The following is an 18,894-nucleotide window of genomic DNA, read 5'->3' on the forward strand; positions in this document are numbered from 1 at the left end:
AGCTTCGTGGGAAAAAAACAAGCCTCTCATTGTAGAGACGGCTCGTGCTCAGCAATATGACAAGTTATTAGTCGGCGGATGGCACTGTGAGATACATTGTTATCATGAATAGTAATATTGATATTTTAACCTCCATTCGTTTGAACAGCCTTCATTATATTTGAATTGTTCACATTCACTTTATTTAATTTCACGCTACAATTATTCATTAATAACTAAAAGTAAAATGATTTTCTGCATTGTTTGTTATATAAAAATAATTAATTAAATTATACCATTCCTAAGGTACACTGCTTCATTGACTCGTGGTCGTATAAGTTTACTCTTGAAGTAATTATGGTAAAATCCGTACATTGCGGTAGCTATATTTTATAGATGGATATCACAGCTATAAAGTTAGAACTACTTGATTTATATTTACGAAATAAATATATTATGATTGGGAAGGGAATGATGAACCGCACAGACTGCTTCCTTGATGGTAAACGTAACGCCTGATAAAGAAACATAGCAATGCAAATATTCCGCAAAGCAATATCTATGTGGCATTGTCGCACTGCACGGCTAATCAATCTGGGCCCTTATTCTGTATGATAGTGTAAACGCGTAACGCGGCCGTGTCATGTTATCTCCGAGAAATGTGCGTGGAATGGTATTCTGTAAGTCAAATTTCTGTAGTCCGAAACATGACGCGTTGTGTCACGTGCTGTTAAAATAACGTGCGGGATAGAGAATAAGGCCCCAGATACGTCATATGCTAAATTTTAAAAGTACTACTTTGTAAGTATTCATTCATTGTCTGATGCTATGTCTTGGTGAAGATCATGATACAAACACTGAATAAGTATAAAATGCGTATATTTTGATCTTTGCAGAATACGGAACGCACCGATGCCTTTGATGCTCCAGAGAAGATTACTATATCAAAATTTAGATAGGACTCATGCAGTTAGCATAGATACAACTTCCATATCTCATGCAGCTGCAATCGAATTTGATTTTGAATGTCAGCCTGATATTAGGCTGAAAATTTTCAACTGTAGAGAAACAGTATCCTTTGTTGGCAGAAATCATATTTTGTCTATTTATACGTACCATCACGTTTGGTTTAATTTGGATGAAAAAGTCCCACAATCATACCAAACTATACTATATGCATATATTATGTGACAGTAGTTTTATTCCCAGTAATGGCGGTAATGATAAGTATATTGGTAAGGGATATTACAAAATGCGCATATTCGATTTTTATGCTAGTTTATGGCAATTTGAAGGAGTCCTCGTGTGATGTAATATAATAGTTATTGAAATATTTGCTTTCGTTTTAGTTTCAAAACGTTTGACACCTGGATAGACAATATTGCCCATATTGTAATGTAAACCGTTACCAAAATTATATTTGTTATTATTATATTCGTATTCTAGGTACTATGTACTAACATATTGAATATAGTTAAATAATGCCCAGTAAGATGAAATAGGATTCTGCAGTTAGGTTGTAAAAAAAAATTATCATCCATTTTTCTGTCAACTTTTTTTAGGGCGCTACTGCACTTTATGGTGTCATGCTAGCCAGATTCTGTGGCGCCTGCCAAGAACCTGGCGTCCCTGGAAAGCGTGTACTGAGATACTATGTCATCGATGAATAATAAGTTTGTATTTACATTGCGACTGCGCTCCATATAATTAAAAAGTATTTTTTATTTCTTAATGCATTTAATCTCGTTAGTAAAAGTAGTTTTGTAGAGAAGATCCATAAAATATTTCTATGTATAAATTACAAATAATTAAATGGAAGTCCTTGTACTATATTTTGATACTTTTGAATTTTGTTAATAGTCTTAATAATAAATTTATTCGCTTAATCCTGCCGTGCTTTGTCCGAATGGTTCCGATGGATTGGTGGTCATATAGTAATTACCCTCGGCGTCTCTGTGGAAAGAACAAAGTATTATAGAAGAATAATCAAAATATATTATCGCCATCATTAGCCCTGTATTATATACTGTCCCACTGCTAAGCACGGGCCTCCTCTACTACTGAGAGAGATAAGGCCTTAGTCCACCACGCTACCCTAGTGCGGATTGGTAGACTTCAATAAATTATATCCAAATTATTATATCCAAACAATATTATTAAGGTAAAATCATTAAATATCTCAAAATAAGAAAATTTCCTATTACATTTTCAAAAATAATATTTTAAGGGTCACAATCATGTATTAGTTTTGTACGTGTTAAACTAGGTTTTAATATTGTGTCATAAATTAGAAAAAAGTGTCCCTCATATCCCACAGACACAGAATATAGAACTATGTCAGATTCCTGATCTAATGTATCACTCTTCATTAGATCTTAGCAGAACTCCGTACTTACGTCTCATCATCGTTTCCTATATCGACGATGTTTGTACTGACACCATCGGCAGCGACCCAGTCCCAGTAGTTCGCAGCTGCACTTGCGATCAGAGTGCTTGGTTGCTGCATAGCGTTTAAATAACAGAATATAGACCGTTTGTGACTACAAGCTGAAAACAAACAGTAAATAGTAATTTAAATTTCTGATAGAATTCTCCTTTGTGACTATATAGATTGGAATACAGGTAATGATAAATACTACTAGTTATTACTACTGCACTAGTTACGCTGCTGCCTACTCTTTGGGATCAACGCGTGAGTGTGTCTGGAATCTCTGCACAGCACTCCTACGGGCAAACGTTACATGTAAGTCAACACGATGTAGTGCTTCATCATTGAAGTCGCACGGTGGTATTATGCATTCCCTATCAAATACTTTTGCTAATAAAAATACTTTTCCTTCATTATCAACATTTGTGAAAGTCAAATCAAAATCTACAACTAGCAGGTATTCATGGAAATATAAATATACTCAAAAAATTACCTTAGTTTTACTTATATTATACTTACCACGATTTATACTTCTATCTGGGCAGCCTGGTTGGAGATTGTTGCCATCAATAAAAGGTCTTTGGTTAATATATACATCGCAAGTACCGTGCGACTCGTTCAGGCCAAAGTAATAAACATCAGTGTGAATGATGAATACAATCTTAGCACTTTTTTTGTCTAGAGGCTTCATCACTGGAACCGGTTTCCCATAACCAGGTTTCGCTGGATCCAAACATTTGATTCTGAAGTATGTAAAATTACCTTTTTAGTAATGTGCTTAGAGAATCCCTTGGGTCCTGTCTTTGGTGGTCAGGAAAAAGTGAGAGTCCGGAATATAATTTTTTACAGTAGGTATAAGAGCACGGGAGCACGAAGACCATTTTATATCATACATCCAGGAGTATTGTGGATGTCTTGTCCTAAAGAACAGGAGTAGGTATTGGGAAGTAGAGGTGTTTAATTGGGTCTTCGAAGGTGTATCGACAACACTTAAAACTTTCATCGTGGAATTTATAAAACTAATATAAGCATCATTAGGTGAATAAAGTCAACTTTGGAATTACGGACATTTTATTTTTAAATACCTTACTAATATATTGCGCCATTTAGCGACGCAAGCTATAATTATATAAAAGAAATAAATAAAATCAGAAATAAAACAACAACAAAAAATAGCTATTTTACGAATAAATTTTGTTGATATGTTTTATCAAGAATAAGTTATAATTTACGTTATCTACATAGATATCTTTACATACTGGTTACAATTGTGTCAATAAAACATACTCAAGTTCGTATAACCACCTTTCGACATTAGGTTCTTACCTACAAATGTTATTAACAAGTGATTAGACATATTATTATCATATCTGCCTATCACTTATTTGACCTTAAGATTAAAGTAATTAACCTGATCAGTGCAGATTGATTTACTTAAGGGTGTATGGCATCGTGGATTATGTCTCTTGCTAAGTGGGGTTACATTAAATTATGACCAGCGCCGTTTTCACTCCAGGGCGCAAGGGGTGAGTGACAACTGAGCACAAGAATATAGGGGCGGAAGCCAATCGCCCGCTAAAAAAAATCTCTCGAAAAAAACGCCCAAATTTTCTCTCGTTCCTATTAATATTGGAATATAAAGAAATGTTAGTAAGGGGGGCGCGGGTCGATCTTCGCACCCTGGTTCCCATGTGGTTAAGGCGGCTTTAATTGATTGTTAATGAATATTCATTTTAATATCTTTCTACAACTGTGATTTCATAATATACTCACTGAAATATTTGTATTCCTTGGGACATCACATATCTCCCGGCTTCTCCTAATAAGGGGCACCCTAAAGACCATCCTAGTAGCACTGCATTCAGCAAATTCAAGCCATTATTAAACAGAATTATCAACGAATTTCCCATTTCCCTTCCGATCTGAAAATATTAATGATTTAGAATCTCACAAGAGACTTTGAAAGAGAAAACTCTCTTTAGAGACCGTACATATTTTTTGAAGACATTAAGATCGGCATTCACAAATTTCAATAAATATCTATAATCAACAAAAAAATGACCAATTTGTGCAACAACTTTCTTATGTCAATCGATCCGGTCAAGGTAGCTGCCCTTGCTGGCCCATCTCAAAAATTCACCTTGTATACTGCCCACTGCTGCGCACGGGCCTCCTCTAATACTGAAATTCTACTATTCAGCGGGTTCACATAACCTCAAAAAAGCGGCGATAGCATAGTTGGTGTGGAACGGACTGCCAAGACGAATATCCGCAGGTTCAAATCCCAAGGGCACACACCTCTGACTTTTCTAAAATCATGTGTGTATTCTTTGTGAATTTATCGTTCGCTTTATCGGTGAAGGAAAACATCGTGAGGAAACCTGCACATCTGAGAAGTTCTCTATAGGAATTTCGAAGGTGTGTGAAGTCTACCAATCCGCACTAGGCCAGCGTGGTGGACTAAGGCCTCATCCCTCTCAGTAGTAGAGGAGGCCCGTGCTCAGCAGTGGGCAAGTAATACAAGGTGAATTTTGTGGTAATAATACAGGGTTGATATTATTATTATTATTATACATAACCTCCACATGCTTTTTGTAGAATTCTCAGCTATGTAGGTTTTTTCACGATGTTTTCGTGCGTACGAAGCGAACGATAAATGATAAAAATACATAAGTAGCATCGAAAAGGCAGTGTGTGCCTCGGGTTTTGAACCCTTGGGACTTTCGTCTTGACAGACCGACTCTTATACATACCACAACGGAATTTCCCGCAGCTAAGCTGTAAAAAAAAGCGTCATCCACGATCGTCATGTTGGAACTGTAGTTTTCTTTGGACCAGTCGAGAAGGAGTAAATTACAGTATCCTTTTTCTATATAGGCTTGAAGGATGGCTTGTGTTGTATCATCATCGGGCGTTGTTTTAAACCCGAAGACGTAGATGTAAGTTCGTAGACCAGTATTAATACATCCACTTTTTATAAATACTTGGGGATTGTTCATATCAGCAATTTCATAATTGTTTAGTGAACTGAAAATATAAAATAATACATTTTAGGATACAAGCAATTTTTCTAAAGTGAAAAAAAAAATACAAATACAGCTATGAATGATCAAAATGGTTTCGAAAAATAAAATAGGTTATTTATTTTGATGAAGAATTAAGGAAAGGCCATGTGAGAGTATTTTATTCTGTCATATACTTATGCGTGGTTTTACTAAGAGCTGCATGTAGTAGGTACTCTTTTTTGAGTATGTATGAGTACTCTTTTGAATTATAAATCGACTCTTCTGCTCTTATAATGAATACCTACTAAAAAGATATTTTAATCTAAAAATATACCTACATATTAAGTAATATAAAAAATGGGTTTTAACGTTAGTTTTAATTTAAAGCATTACTTACCCCCTATAGCATCGAAAATTAACGCTTTCTGAGAGCTGTAAACTCCCTGAAAATATAAAACCGATGGAATCATTTTGTACTACATAGAAATAACACTAAACGCGCAAAGGTTATTTTGTATAACAAAATTAAATAAATCCGCTTGATCTTTAGTTGATTCGCAGTTTGATACATTGGCAAATAGGAACAAAATTATATATCAATTCACATTTTGTCTATTAACATGTCTAATTCAAGAAAGAATAAAGAAAATGCAAGCAAATAACTAACCACCAATTTAGTATCTTTATTTATTGTTTTATTTGGCCCTAACAAGAGAATCAAGAGGATGTAGTGTACACACATACACTCACGCCTTTTATTCACAAAGGGGTAGGCAGGGGTGCAACTGATGCATCCATTTTTCAACTTGTGTATTTCGTCCCATGATATAGGGGTAAGCCTATCGCCATATTGGACACAAATTCAGACTTCGAGCTGTTACTGAGTAAAAAAAAAACAATATCACTGCCTGACCCGGGGATCGAACCCGAGACCTCAGCACTGCTTTCGTACTGTAATACAACTACGCAACCTATTTTATTCTTCTTCCTTAAATATGGTTAGATTAACATTTTACCATTTAATAGGGAAGGTATGCATCATAAAAACAATGCTGCATACCTTATTTGTGCAACAATTAACGTCAGAGTTTACAAGAATAAAAAATAAAAATATTATTACCACAAAGAAAGATTAGAATCCACAAGAACACCCACATTGTGAGACAGTTGGAAATGGTTTGCGGATTGTATTATTTTTAATGTAGTAGATAAATACTTGTACAGTCAAGTCCGTATTGGAAACACACTCTGAAGGTTCCGTTGGCGTAGAATATTAATATTAAATAGTTTTATTTCGATTATCGATAGGACATGACATTCTCATACGTTTTTCTGTGTATTAGCATTAACGGTTGTGGAAAGGTATCTTGCTTACATCTCAAAGAGTTCTAAATACACATACTCGTAAATGTGTTAACCAAATGAAAAGTTTATTAAGAAAACTATTTAATCCAAGCCTGCTACTAAATGAAGGGACGAGCAAGTCGCTCGTCTATAACTATAGATAGACAATCTGCAAGTTGAATGTACTGTTCAGAGTTCCTTGCCCGTCCTTCTCTGGTGAGAAATGTTTTCTTAACTGGTGGTAGAGTTAATATTGACTGAATATAAATAATGTACAACATTTTACAGATAAAAATAAATAATTTCATTTCATTTCAAGCACTTTGGCATTACACTACACTAATCTTTACTAACCACTGTTAGGTCCCATGATATCTAGTAACTACACTATACTGGCTATACTGTTCTTCACATCGGAGCACATCAGTATCAAAGAGAGTAATTTCTCAAAAAGTAACTCGAGGCATTTACGAATGCTTTGGCTAACATGTCGCGGTCAATTTAACAGAAAATAAAAACTAAAACAGACGTAAATAAACCTAAAGGGAAATCTGGTTGTAAGGACGCTTCGCCACTTGAACACAGCACTATCAGTACTATATTGTTTTAATTTATTATACTTAAGGTTTTATTATTACGATACGAATCCCTTACAAATACTACAGAACACCTGCTATTATTTATTTAGTTTTATTCTTAGGTACTTGTAAAAATGTAAAAACAACTGTTTTTATATAAATATCCACCACCCTCTTGTCCCATTGTCATTCCTTCTTGACTTGCCACCTTGACTCGCCCTTCGCCATAATAATATCTGCACTGCACTATATACTGTCCCACTGCTGGGGTACAGGCCTCCTCTACTATTGACAGAGATTATGTCTAGTGGGAATTGGCAGACTTTATATACCTGATGTTGACGATGAGCTAGTACTCTACCAGTTAAGATTACAAATAGGCGTTATAAGAAAAACAATTATACGCATACGACAAAAAACTTTCAAGTGATAAGTTAGTAAGTACATAAAGAAACAACGTTTTATCCAGGGATCAAAATTTAAATAATTAAAAAAAAAACAAACTAAATTTTACCAAAAAGTATTCGTGTCGCCAACACCTACCATCAAATTTATTATAGAGAACTTCTCAAGTAAACAGGTTTTCTTACAATATTTTCCTTCACGGCTAAAGCAAACGATAAATCACAAGTAATACACACACATAACATTTTAGGAATATCAAAATTGCGTGCTCTTGGGTTTTAAACCTGCGGACATTCGTCTTGGCAGTCTGTTCAACTCCCAACTAAGCTATCGCCTTATGACCTCGTCGTATTGTAGTACAATATGGAACACATTTTACCGACAATGTCATCTATTCGCAAATCTAGGTCACTGGGTTTGAATCTTTATAGATTTAAATTATCTTATGAAATCGCAAAATATGCGATATGATAAACTATCATATTTCTTGATCGCGTTAACTTCCAAGTTTGAGTATTAGACAGCTAAAGGAGACCGTAGACCCGAGTGTTTGATATAAATTTCAACTTGATACCTCTACGCGTTCCTCAGGAAATGGGTCTTGGCAGACAGATGGGCTACAAGGATGATCCTATAGGGTTTCCTTTTGGAGTATGGAACTTAAAAGTTAAAAATATGAAAGAAAATTGATGCACGAAACTTGTAGAGAATATTTTTTTAGACACATGATAAAAATTAGGGAGATTTCACTAAGAATAATCTGTGAGCTACTATCATCTATTTATTTTTTTTGTATTTAAATGATGTTTTAACCCTTATCGCTGTGATATTAATATCAATGATGATATGATTACAATCATGTTGTTAAGTAAAAATAAAACAAATTCGACAAACGCACTGTTTTTATTTTAAAAACAATAGGTATGGTGGAGAATAAGAGCTGCCATATGAGGGTACACAGATTAAATACACAACTTTCCTATACACAATGCCAGGGTCAGATTCGCGAAGTAACAATGGACCCTTACTCCCCACAACCGCTCTATCACCACCAAAGATTTACATAAATACACAACACGTTTATTTATAAAAATATTAGTAGTTAGATTACACTTATATCACTAGACAACACACTAAAATGGAAAAATATTAACGCTATATTTAGTTTTGTATACAATTATTTTTCTAACATTTATTAGTTTACTAGTTAAGCAAAAATAATGTCAGAATTATTCATATTATACCTGATATCGATGACTTTTTTTTAACATAATATAGGTAATTTTATCAAGAACCTACTGCATATTATGACTATTGTGTTTTGAGTCGCTAGTGTTTTAGTACCGTTAGGGTAAGAATGTACGAAATCATGTAGGGCCTGGATAGTGGCGGAACGAGCATTGTTAGTTTGTCCGTTATTTTGAAATTATTTATATCTAACGATCCTTGTTAAATCTTTTCTTTAAGATACGAATATGTTTATAGCGACGTAGCTACGGTTCTGTGGGTCTGGAGGAAGATGTTTTAAATAGTTGAATGAGATGTGCAAGTTTGATAAGTGCAACGAATGCCCGTATATAGTAGAGATGCCATCCAGAATCTCCTAATGCAAAATTCTACGAACTATAAGTTCATTTGCATTTTGGTATCTCTGGTCCTGCTATTACGCTCCTTAGAGATGTAGTATATTATGTATATTCATTAAAATGTTCATCAAAATATGTTATAATTTTAACAATTTAGCTAGGTGTATCTCTCCGCTGTTTAGACCCTTGAAGCCAGACCCTTAGTGCAGCCCTGTTTACGCTGAAAGCTTGTGGTTATGTTTCGTAAATTCCTCAGAAATTTTGATGAAGTTTTTTTTAATTTATAATAAATTCATATATTAAATTTCGATACATTGTTACTTTTTCCCCGATGTCCTAAATAAAAAGATTTTATATGTATGACTTAATAATGCGCGTTATGTTATTATGTACACATACATTTATTATTTACAAGGCTTTACAAAATCTAACACGGAAGTTAAACAATTATGGACAATGATTAAAATTGTTGCCTAATTCGGGTTTTGATACGTATCTGTAATAGCAGATGTTATTTCAAAGAAGTAATTGAGTATTGTTATTACACTGAAAAGGATTTAAGTATATTTTGTTTATGGTTAAACACTATAAATAAACCATAGATGAATTAGTTATTAGTATACATAATTTTTCCGGGCGATAATATTTTTCTACTGTATATATTGTACTTTTTACCGAATACAAATAAACAGAAAAACAAATTAACTTAATTATGAATCCTTAATTTCAAGTTTAAACTACTTCTGAGTATACAAAGTCAATATGACTAGAAAAAATGACTAGAAACAATCCGATTGTTATCGTAACTAAAGCCAAGTATCATTTGATGCACATAGAATGCCACTATTATAGGTGTATTATTACTTTCATTGCGATTCTTGAATCTATACCCACTGTAACTTAGAGATATCATTTTTGTAAACACTTGCAGTTCTTTATCTACACTGTAAATCTTCTTTATATCAAACATTTTTAAATTTCATTTTCTGTTCTATGTCTTTGCGTGGCAATTCTTATGGTATTTACTGTTACTACATGAAGAATTGGGTGTAATATTTTTTGTTAAATAAAAACTTTTTAAAGATAAAATTATGCCGCCTTCAATGAATAAAAGTATAAGTTCAAGGCGGTGCTGCGGATATGTTGTTAGGCACGATTTCCGACACATCGTCTGCGGTGTCAGCCTCATTTTCAACTGCTTGTGGTTCCTCAGGCTCGTCTCTGGTAAGTGCGCGGTATTTCTTCGCGATCACCTCCCAGTCCACCACGTTTTCTATCCTGGTGGCGTTGTTGAAGCTGAGCTGAGATCCCAAAGGACTGAGATGGACGACTGATAGTCGCGTTGAATCTGTAAAAACAACGGTTAGTTTGATGTTAATAATGTTTTAGTACTATTAAAGATAGAGAAGATTGGGTGAGAAGAAGATCTCTGATTATAAATTCTGTAACTAGAGATAAATCGTACAAAAATGGAGAAAAGTTTTCTTAAGAGATCTCTGAATATAATCAGTCTTATTTATGAAATTTTCGCAAAGCTATGCTTAGTTAAAACACAAATTTACTCGACCAGCTGTAAGTCAAAACCCGCCATCTTGCCTCTCAATAAGGTTTAAACTAGAAAACCGGTGATGTTTTTGTCAACTATTAAAACAATTCTAAACCACCTCTTAACGCTGCAACAAGTTTATAAGTAAGACTGTATATTATGTTTAACTAGGGACAGATAAGAAATCAAAATGTTTGTTTAGGTTTCTATTAAAATTTTATACTGCAAATTAGATTCGACTATATAATAACAAAATAGACTTTCGAGAGCTGTAGACAGAATTTCACTGCTGTATCGATAAGAGTAGTTTTTCGAGTTTTTTCGGATTTCATCTAATGATACACATCACAAGAATAAACATTACGTAATCATGTTTCCTAAACATGCTGTTGGTGCTGACCCAGATTTTTTCAAGTTCGACTATAAGCTACGGCTTGACCCACTTGAAAATACGATTAGAGAATTCTTAATATTTTATTGTTTTGTAGAATTCGGTCAATATCGTGTTGTTTCAATGCCACCTCTACTTCGTTCTCATTGTCAAGGATTCGTCTAGCTAGTTGTCCTTGGATTGTTACATACATTAATATATGTTACAAATTCGTTTTCTGACTATCCTTTGTGGATTTATTGTGTATTTGCCATGTAACTAGTGTGTTAGTAGGTTTGATCAAAACATATACAGTCTTACTTATAAACTCGTCTTATGTTTTAATCAATTGCTTTGCCACCGATTATCAAAAAAATTACTTGGAAACTTGTTTTAAAGTCAAGAGGTGGTAAATCATTGCTTAAATAGCTGTTAAATTTGACCATAGCCGGTGATTAAAAGTTTACGAACAGACTAGTTAAGTAACTAAGCATAGCTTTGCGAAATTTTTATAAGACTAATATTGGTCTTTAGTATATAACCTGAAGAAATAGTTATCCTCTATTATAGTAGATTTTTGGTACATTTGGCACATTCATATTTTATTTATGTAACAACACAAAACATCTTTATTTATAGAAATTAATTAATTAGTCTAATGTCTACCTTACATATAAAATATTGGTCGTCGTATAGCAGGTATGTAAACATTAATTAAAGGAGACTTATGTGTCTCCTCAACTCAGCTCCACAAACCAAAATATAATCTTATCTAGGTTACCTTTAGGTACGACCTGTCCTCTCTTGACCTTGGATAACCACTTGGCCCCAGCTTTAGACCTGGCACTCATCTGATCCTGTCGCTGAAGACCGATCATGTGCACTAGGCTGGGCCTCTTCTTCTTACTAAGCCTTTCCTGATTAGAATAAATATGCATCAGTATTGCGTGCTTATTTTAGAGGGGTTATATGCTTTTAAATAGTTGAAAACTATCTATCTAATATTAATATATTATGTTCATGTTTATGCAATAAATGAATATCTATTTTCTTTTTTTTCTTCAGATTATTATAATTAAATCAAGAAATTAATAAAGCATTAATATTAATACAGCAATAATGAAGATAACATTTTGAAGTTCTTATAATTGCGAAATATATATTTATACCAACTTGTTTTTATTAAAAAGCATCATTGACCCAAACGTTTAGATTACTTTATAATAAAAAAAGTCTTGACATCTATCGAGTTTTGCAATTTCTTCTTACGCAATATTCTTTATAGTTTAAAGGTTAATTGCCATGTAAGAATAAACCTCTATATTATACATATTTATTGTAATTAAAAGAAATGTCAGAAGTGGGATTCGAACCCACGACCACAGAAGTGGACTGCGACCTAAACACAGCGCCTTAGACCGCTCGGCCATTCTGACTACATGAAAGCTCATCTGAAACTTTCGTACTGATGAGAATGAGCTTTCACTGGTAATAAATTTACACCAAATGTTTTATTTCGTTTGAATATTACACGGTAAGTTACATTAATAGACGTGGTGTTATTTTTTCGGTATTAAATAATAGAACACTGCGTGAAATCGCATATCGCTGAGCATTTGAGGAACTTCACGATATTCAGCAAATAAAGTTAATCAAGAAAGGAAGGTAGCTTTAAAATATACAATTATTATTAAAGTGTCTAGTAGATTTGTAAACTTTTCCGTATATTTCGCATAAAATTTAAACATAAGTTTGCTCTTGAGGTGGACCTATTTTTAAAACTAAGCAACTTTGACATAAATAAAAATACAATACTTACTCTACACCTAGCTATAAGCCACATCAACCAGGTAGTGACCAAATTCAGTGGAGATGGAGCTGTGTTTGTCCTGTGCATATTCCTAATCAACTTCGACAGGCCATACTTCCATTCTATGTCTGATTGGGCCTGGAACATAATTTCATATTACGTTTTGTTTATTTCTATACAGTAATAGCTTTTTTGACGAATATTTTAACGATGAAAAGATTGCTAAGAATGCTATCCACACTTGCATTTATTATCACCAAATTAAACAAGTTATAAATATTATGGATATTCAAAATATTAAACTATACATTATTTTGTAACCAAAATGTAAATGTGAGTTAAGAAATCCAATGATTTAAGATTGGTGCATCTTCGAGTAATGTTTACATAATATTAAAATGTATTCTAATGACTGATTCGATGTCCAAAGGGACCGTTATATATTGTCGTCTTTGATATTCCAAAGGTTTATAAAAATTGCGTAAAAACAGAAACCGTTTCATTACAAACATGTTTTCTAAAATTTCGAACATCATAAGTTATTATAGTTAAGAATTATAGATCGTCTTTTAGAAGTCATGTTGTTATTGTTATTTATTGCTCTTATTTGGTTTTATTGTATGTGTAGTTCTGAAGCTATACCAAACAATAACATTTGCTAATGTGTCATCGTAACACAACTATCATACTTAATTTATTTCGCATTGAAATTCTTATCTCGCAATATTTGTATTGTCGGCACGCTCGCAACATGTTTAATCTGTTCACGCGTTACCTGTATCCTCTGGTATGTGTCGGACATCATAGCAATGAGTAAGTTTATAAGCACCACCACTGACACCAGCATGTATATCCCAAACACGATTTTGAACAAATAATTCGTCCAAGCGGGCTGAGTGTTACTGTCGTTCCGATGCACCCGCGTCTGTTCCGTCGTCGTCTGACCAAACACAGCGAAGAACAGCAACTCGAACGAATACAGTGGGTTCATTGTGACTGCGAACAAAACGTGAGTTCTGGGCGACAAGTTACCTGTATTCGTTGGTAAGTGTCCGACATCATCGCAATGAGGAGCGTTATCAATACGACGACAGACATCAGTAAGTAGGCGCCGAACACGAACTTGAACAGGTTCGACGTCCAGTACGGTCGCAAGCTCGACACGTAGTTCAGGTCGGACAACGTGATCTGGCCGAAAAGGGCGAAGAACAATTTCTCGAACGCCTCGACCGGTGACAACGTCGCTAGAAGACAACACTCACATGGACCCGTTTTTTATCAACTTCGACGAGATTGAATAGGGGTAGATTGATGCATTGTAAGATTAACCCGAATATGCTTCTGCCTTAACGTATGATTACACATATTTGTATAATTAATTACATCTATCTTCCCCCGCTAATGCTCTATCTAGAGATCTAAGAACCACGACTAATTTCACGTTGTGTTTCGATGAGGTAGATTGATACAGACTTTGATATGTATATATTTATATTATTTTATGTATTTTTTAAAACGATCATATTTCAAAATTTCTGATTATTCACAATATGAATTACGTTGACACTGCATCATTCTACCCCAGCGGCTCTACAGCAGTGTGTCGAGCGACATCGAGAGCGTGGGCGACATACGCCACGGACGACAAACAGCCAAACATATCCGAACATAAACAATACCTCAAGACACCGGCGTGACAACGTGACGCGGCACACAAGCCAGCCGCGGCATGCGCAAATCATATTGCTCCATCAAATGCGGTGAGGTCGGCCACTCATTCCACTAAAACTATCAACGTGAGGGCAATGCATGTTCTGTCTCCATCTGGAAACGTCAGTAAGCTCACGCGATGCAGAAGATGCATTGTGTACACTGAGTTCACATTCTAACCATCGAATACATCCAGCGCCACGGATGACTGGCAACATGCGCCATCATTCGCCGCACGGTGTGTTTGTGTGTAATTTTGTATAGTACAGACCTAATTCATCACAGTGTTCGATAGCAACAACCATCTATCAAAGATCTAACATGAAATTTATTGACGATGATAACATTCTCGATGTGGCAAGCCTGCAAGCGGATGCATGGGTCTTGGAAAATAAAAAAACAAGCACATCGAGATATATCGCGATCGTAGTGATGTATGCATTTGTCAGTGAAGTTGTTCTCTGAGGACTTACGTCCCGCTGGACCTTGTTTCCGTCTGTAAGACTCGCCGGGCAGTTTATTTAGCCACGGCGTATCGAGTACTTGACGTTTCATTCGTAGAGTGTCTATTATGTAACAATTACACAGTTATTTGGACATAACTAATCGTGATTTGTATTCTAGTGTAGACATTGTGAGATGACGTGTGGACGGTGACGATGGAATAGAAAAACACTCACCGTCGGAGAAGAGCTTCCGTCTTGCTTGTCGCGCGTACTTATTGTCCTCGGCTTTATTTATATTTCTGAACGGCTGATTCAATGCTACTATGTGCATTGAAAAGCCAAATACGAATATTGCTAACACGGCGAGAAATCTTCCTAAATCTTTCATTAGATCCCCGATAATGATCGCCCACGGTCCGAACAGGTGATGGAACGATAGGAAATCCATTATTTGAACGCACGCTAATAGAAATGATAACGCAAAACACTGGTTCCTACAGTACATTAACGTGGGCCAATACTTGGGTAGAACAAATATCCAACCAATAACGTGTGTTGCTACGCCTATCATACCTATTAATAATACAGCTATCTTTATCCAACCTAGACCAGATTTATCACTGGGGTTAGTAAGTTCAAATAATAGAAGACCACTTAAAGATATGAGTAACATCCACTCATACCACCTCGGCACCAGACTCTCTCTAAATATAGAATTATAAATAGGCGTTATAGCTACTAGCGCTAACAATATCATAAGGTATATGTGCGCTGTTAAATACGACATAAATTTAATTATTGGTATCTTATTATATTTATGGCCTAATGGAAGAGAGAACACCACCCAAACTGGTGGACATATTATGAACGCGACAAAAAGGAACATAATTTTGATGCCAGTCCATTTGAGGCTCCCTCTCCAGAGTTCCTGGAAAAGAAGATGCATGTTATTACCAAAATAATTGGGAAATACGAGACTTCTGTGTAATAGGGAAGTTACCTATTTTTTACCTGAAGATATCTTTGGACCACGGTATGGGCAATGACCTCTTTTTGTTCGTTCTCTATTAAAACGTCGAGGAATTCAATATTTCTGTTGTCAGTGGCGGTTAGGATGTGACCGGCAGAGTTTGCACCGGCCGCTAGCGCAAGCAGTTCGGTGGCCATCGCCTCGCATTGTTTACCCGCCGCTATAAGGTCTTTGGCACGCTCCTTTTCCTGTTAGGGTAGACAATACTATCTGAATGTTGATGTTTGTAATGCATCTAATTAAGCAATGGTGACGTCAATTTCATAAAAACTATGTTAAAACACCACAAACGTGACGTTGATGAGAAAAATCTATGTTATAAATATCTAAAGATAGTTGAAAAAGAAGTTAATTTTATGACCTGTTTTGCTATAGCCGTACATTTATAAAAGTGACAGGCTGAAGAGTTGTCAATCTATAGCTCACTGCCGCCCAATTTCTCGGAACATACCTTAGTGGATAAGTTGATGTAAATGTTGGACAATTTGGCTGCGGTGTCTACTGGAGCCGGCGACACCAACACAAACTCCTCAATCGGGATATTGTTGTGATTCTTGGAACACACCATGAGGTTGTACACGAATCGTTTGTCATCCATAAGGGACTGCGTATCGTGTTCCTTATGTAGCAAGTATTCAAGCACGTCATTATGGTTTTCCGACGCGGCAAACCAAATAGGCGCACAGTTTAAATTAGTTTCGCTTTTTGGCGATGCTCCAGATTCACATAATAACTTCACGACGTTTAGATGTCCAGCTTTAGCAGCACAATGGAGTGGTGTCCAGCCATTTTTGTCTGTGGCGTTGATTTCTGCGCCTTGACCTAACAACACTTCTACCATTTGGTAATGTCCGTGCGTCGATGCGATATGTAAACCAGTTTTTCCATGTCTGTCCGTGCTTTGAAGTAATTCTGCAGATCTGCTAAGCAAAAGGCCGACGATAGACATATGGCCTCCAAAGCACGCGAGGTGAAGTGGATTGTACCCCTGAAATAAGGAAAATTGGCAAGATTTTTATGGCCACTCAATATATTATTCGCGTTTTTGCCTAGAATTTTATTAAAGGATTTTGTTTATTGTAGCATGTATGCGTATTATTATAGAAAAATATTTGGTAGAAATAAATTTAACACTCACATTTTCATTACTAGCCGCATCCACTTGAACTCCAGCAGAGTTGAGAAGTAATCGCACAACATTCTCATTACCATTGTAAGCCGCTAAATGTAGTGGCGTCAACCCAGACTCTGCTCCCAACTCTGGGACTAAAGATACCCCCGAGGGAGCTTCTGACTTAACGGTTCCGGGAACGTGAGATAACAACTCCCGAACTGTTTCTGTAATTGGCAAGAAGATTCATTAAAATTTAGTTTTTTTAAATTAAACTTTTTTTACTTTATTGTTAAAAGTACAACTTACCAGCTTGGCCATAATATGCGGCTATATGAAGTGGCGTTAATCCTAATTTTTTACTAGATATTCTCAAAGTATTAGTTGATCGCATAACATCCAATACATTTGTATGGCCGTGTTCTGCTGCCAAATGCACAGCTGTTAATCCAGCTCTGTTTTCTTCAGTACACGACGCTCCTGCTCTCACTAACACTTTTACAACATCTGCGTGGCCTCCTTCGGCAGCTAATTGCAGTGGCGTAGAATCGTTTAATTTATTTCTCGCTGAAATAACTCCAGTCCTGTCGAACTTCATTAATTCTTCGATCACTTTCACTGATCCTTGAATTGCTGCTATATGGGCACACGTGTTTCCATCTTTTGTTGTCGCCATCACTAAGTTCGGATGTTGTTGTAGAAATAATTGAACAACTTCCGAGTAGTTGCTTTGCGCTGCCGCATGAATGGGTTTCTGACCGAGTTCGTCAGTCGCGTCTATATTCGCTCCGAGTTCTAGCAAAAGTTTACAAACTTCCATTTGTCCACTCGCAGCGGCCAAATGTAAAGGTGTCTGTTTCTTTAAAGTTAAAACATCGATCACAGCATTATGATCTCTTATTAAAAATTTAACCAAATGCGCGAAACCATTCATAGCTGCCAAATGAAGTGCTGTCCTGCCATTTCTTGCTTTTGAATTTATGAAAGCTTTGTTTGTTAGTAACGCATCGCATACTTGTAAGTACCCATGTTCCGCTGCTAAATGTAACGCTGATCGACCTTCTACATCAAAAACATCCACTCTTGCATGATTTGAGAGCAAAGTGCTAACAAGTTCCATATGCCCTCTATTGCAGGCTATTAATAACGGTGTCCAGCCTATCGAATTTTGTCGGTTCAGGGCTCTGCTGACATCGGCTGTTGATATGTGGGTTATCATTTCTGTCATGACATCATTGTTGCCGGCGACAGCACAGAAATGGAATGCTGTTTCGTGGTTATGCCTTGTTTGTAAAGACACATCAGCTCCATTCTCTATGAGGCATTTGACAACTTGTCTATCTGCTGTTGGTATTTTTACTTCTTCTTTAGTAATTTTGCAGGCGAAGTGTAGAGCACTTGCTCCGTCGTCATCGACCGCGTCAATGTATGCTATGGCAATATTTTCCCCTTTATGTTCTTTGATGAATTCTATTAAATGCCGGACAACATCGGGCTTACAACTACGACAAGCCATATGTAGAGGTGTTTCTCCACTCTGAAAAGA

The 18,894-nt window shown here is 35.8% G+C and overlaps 2 protein-coding genes and 1 non-coding gene across 4 annotated transcripts in view; all 3 read right to left on the reverse strand.

Moving 5' to 3' along the window:
* Positions 1-1,696: 1,696 nt before the first annotated feature.
* Positions 1,697-6,581, reverse strand: LOC115440623 (phospholipase A1 VesT1.02). The gene is made up of 7 exons (XM_030165011.1): positions 6,533-6,581; positions 5,810-5,855; positions 5,161-5,434; positions 4,181-4,329; positions 2,927-3,150; positions 2,376-2,526; positions 1,697-1,932 (listed from the first exon to the last, which is right to left on the reverse strand). The coding sequence occupies exons 1-7, from the start codon at positions 6,567-6,569 to the stop codon at positions 1,854-1,856; spliced, it is 960 nt and encodes a 319-aa protein (XP_030020871.1). The 5' UTR covers positions 6,570-6,581; the 3' UTR covers positions 1,697-1,853.
* A 3,726-nt stretch (positions 6,582-10,307) lies between these two features.
* The window catches only part of LOC115440634 (serine/threonine-protein phosphatase 6 regulatory ankyrin repeat subunit A), a 46,312-nt gene continuing 37,725 nt past the window's right edge, over positions 10,308-18,894 (reverse strand). The window contains exons 11-20 of one of the 2 annotated variants that reach the window (XM_030165024.2): positions 17,658-18,885; positions 17,376-17,575; positions 16,689-17,225; positions 16,219-16,425; positions 15,442-16,135; positions 15,235-15,327; positions 14,084-14,295; positions 13,061-13,189; positions 12,023-12,158; positions 10,308-10,673 (exon numbers count right to left, since the gene is read on the reverse strand). In XM_030165024.2, coding sequence (XP_030020884.1) covers positions 10,447-10,673; positions 12,023-12,158; positions 13,061-13,189; positions 14,084-14,295; positions 15,235-15,327; positions 15,442-16,135; positions 16,219-16,425; positions 16,689-17,225; positions 17,376-17,575; positions 17,658-18,885 — 3,663 coding nt within the window. In that variant the 3' untranslated portion in view covers positions 10,308-10,446. Of the gene's footprint in view, positions 10,674-12,022; positions 12,159-13,060; positions 13,190-13,826; positions 14,048-14,083; positions 14,296-15,234; positions 15,328-15,441; positions 16,136-16,218; positions 16,426-16,688; positions 17,226-17,375; positions 17,576-17,657; positions 18,886-18,894 lie in introns of both variants that reach the window. The other variant, XM_030165023.2, reaches the window with a different exon arrangement.
* Trnal-uag lies at positions 12,594-12,677 on the reverse strand. Its single transcript has one exon. It is a non-coding gene; the product is annotated as a tRNA-Leu (tRNA).

This window comes from Manduca sexta, chromosome 24 (assembly GCF_014839805.1).
Source record: "Manduca sexta isolate Smith_Timp_Sample1 chromosome 24, JHU_Msex_v1.0, whole genome shotgun sequence".
NCBI classification, from domain to species: Eukaryota; Metazoa; Arthropoda; class Insecta; order Lepidoptera; family Sphingidae; genus Manduca; species Manduca sexta.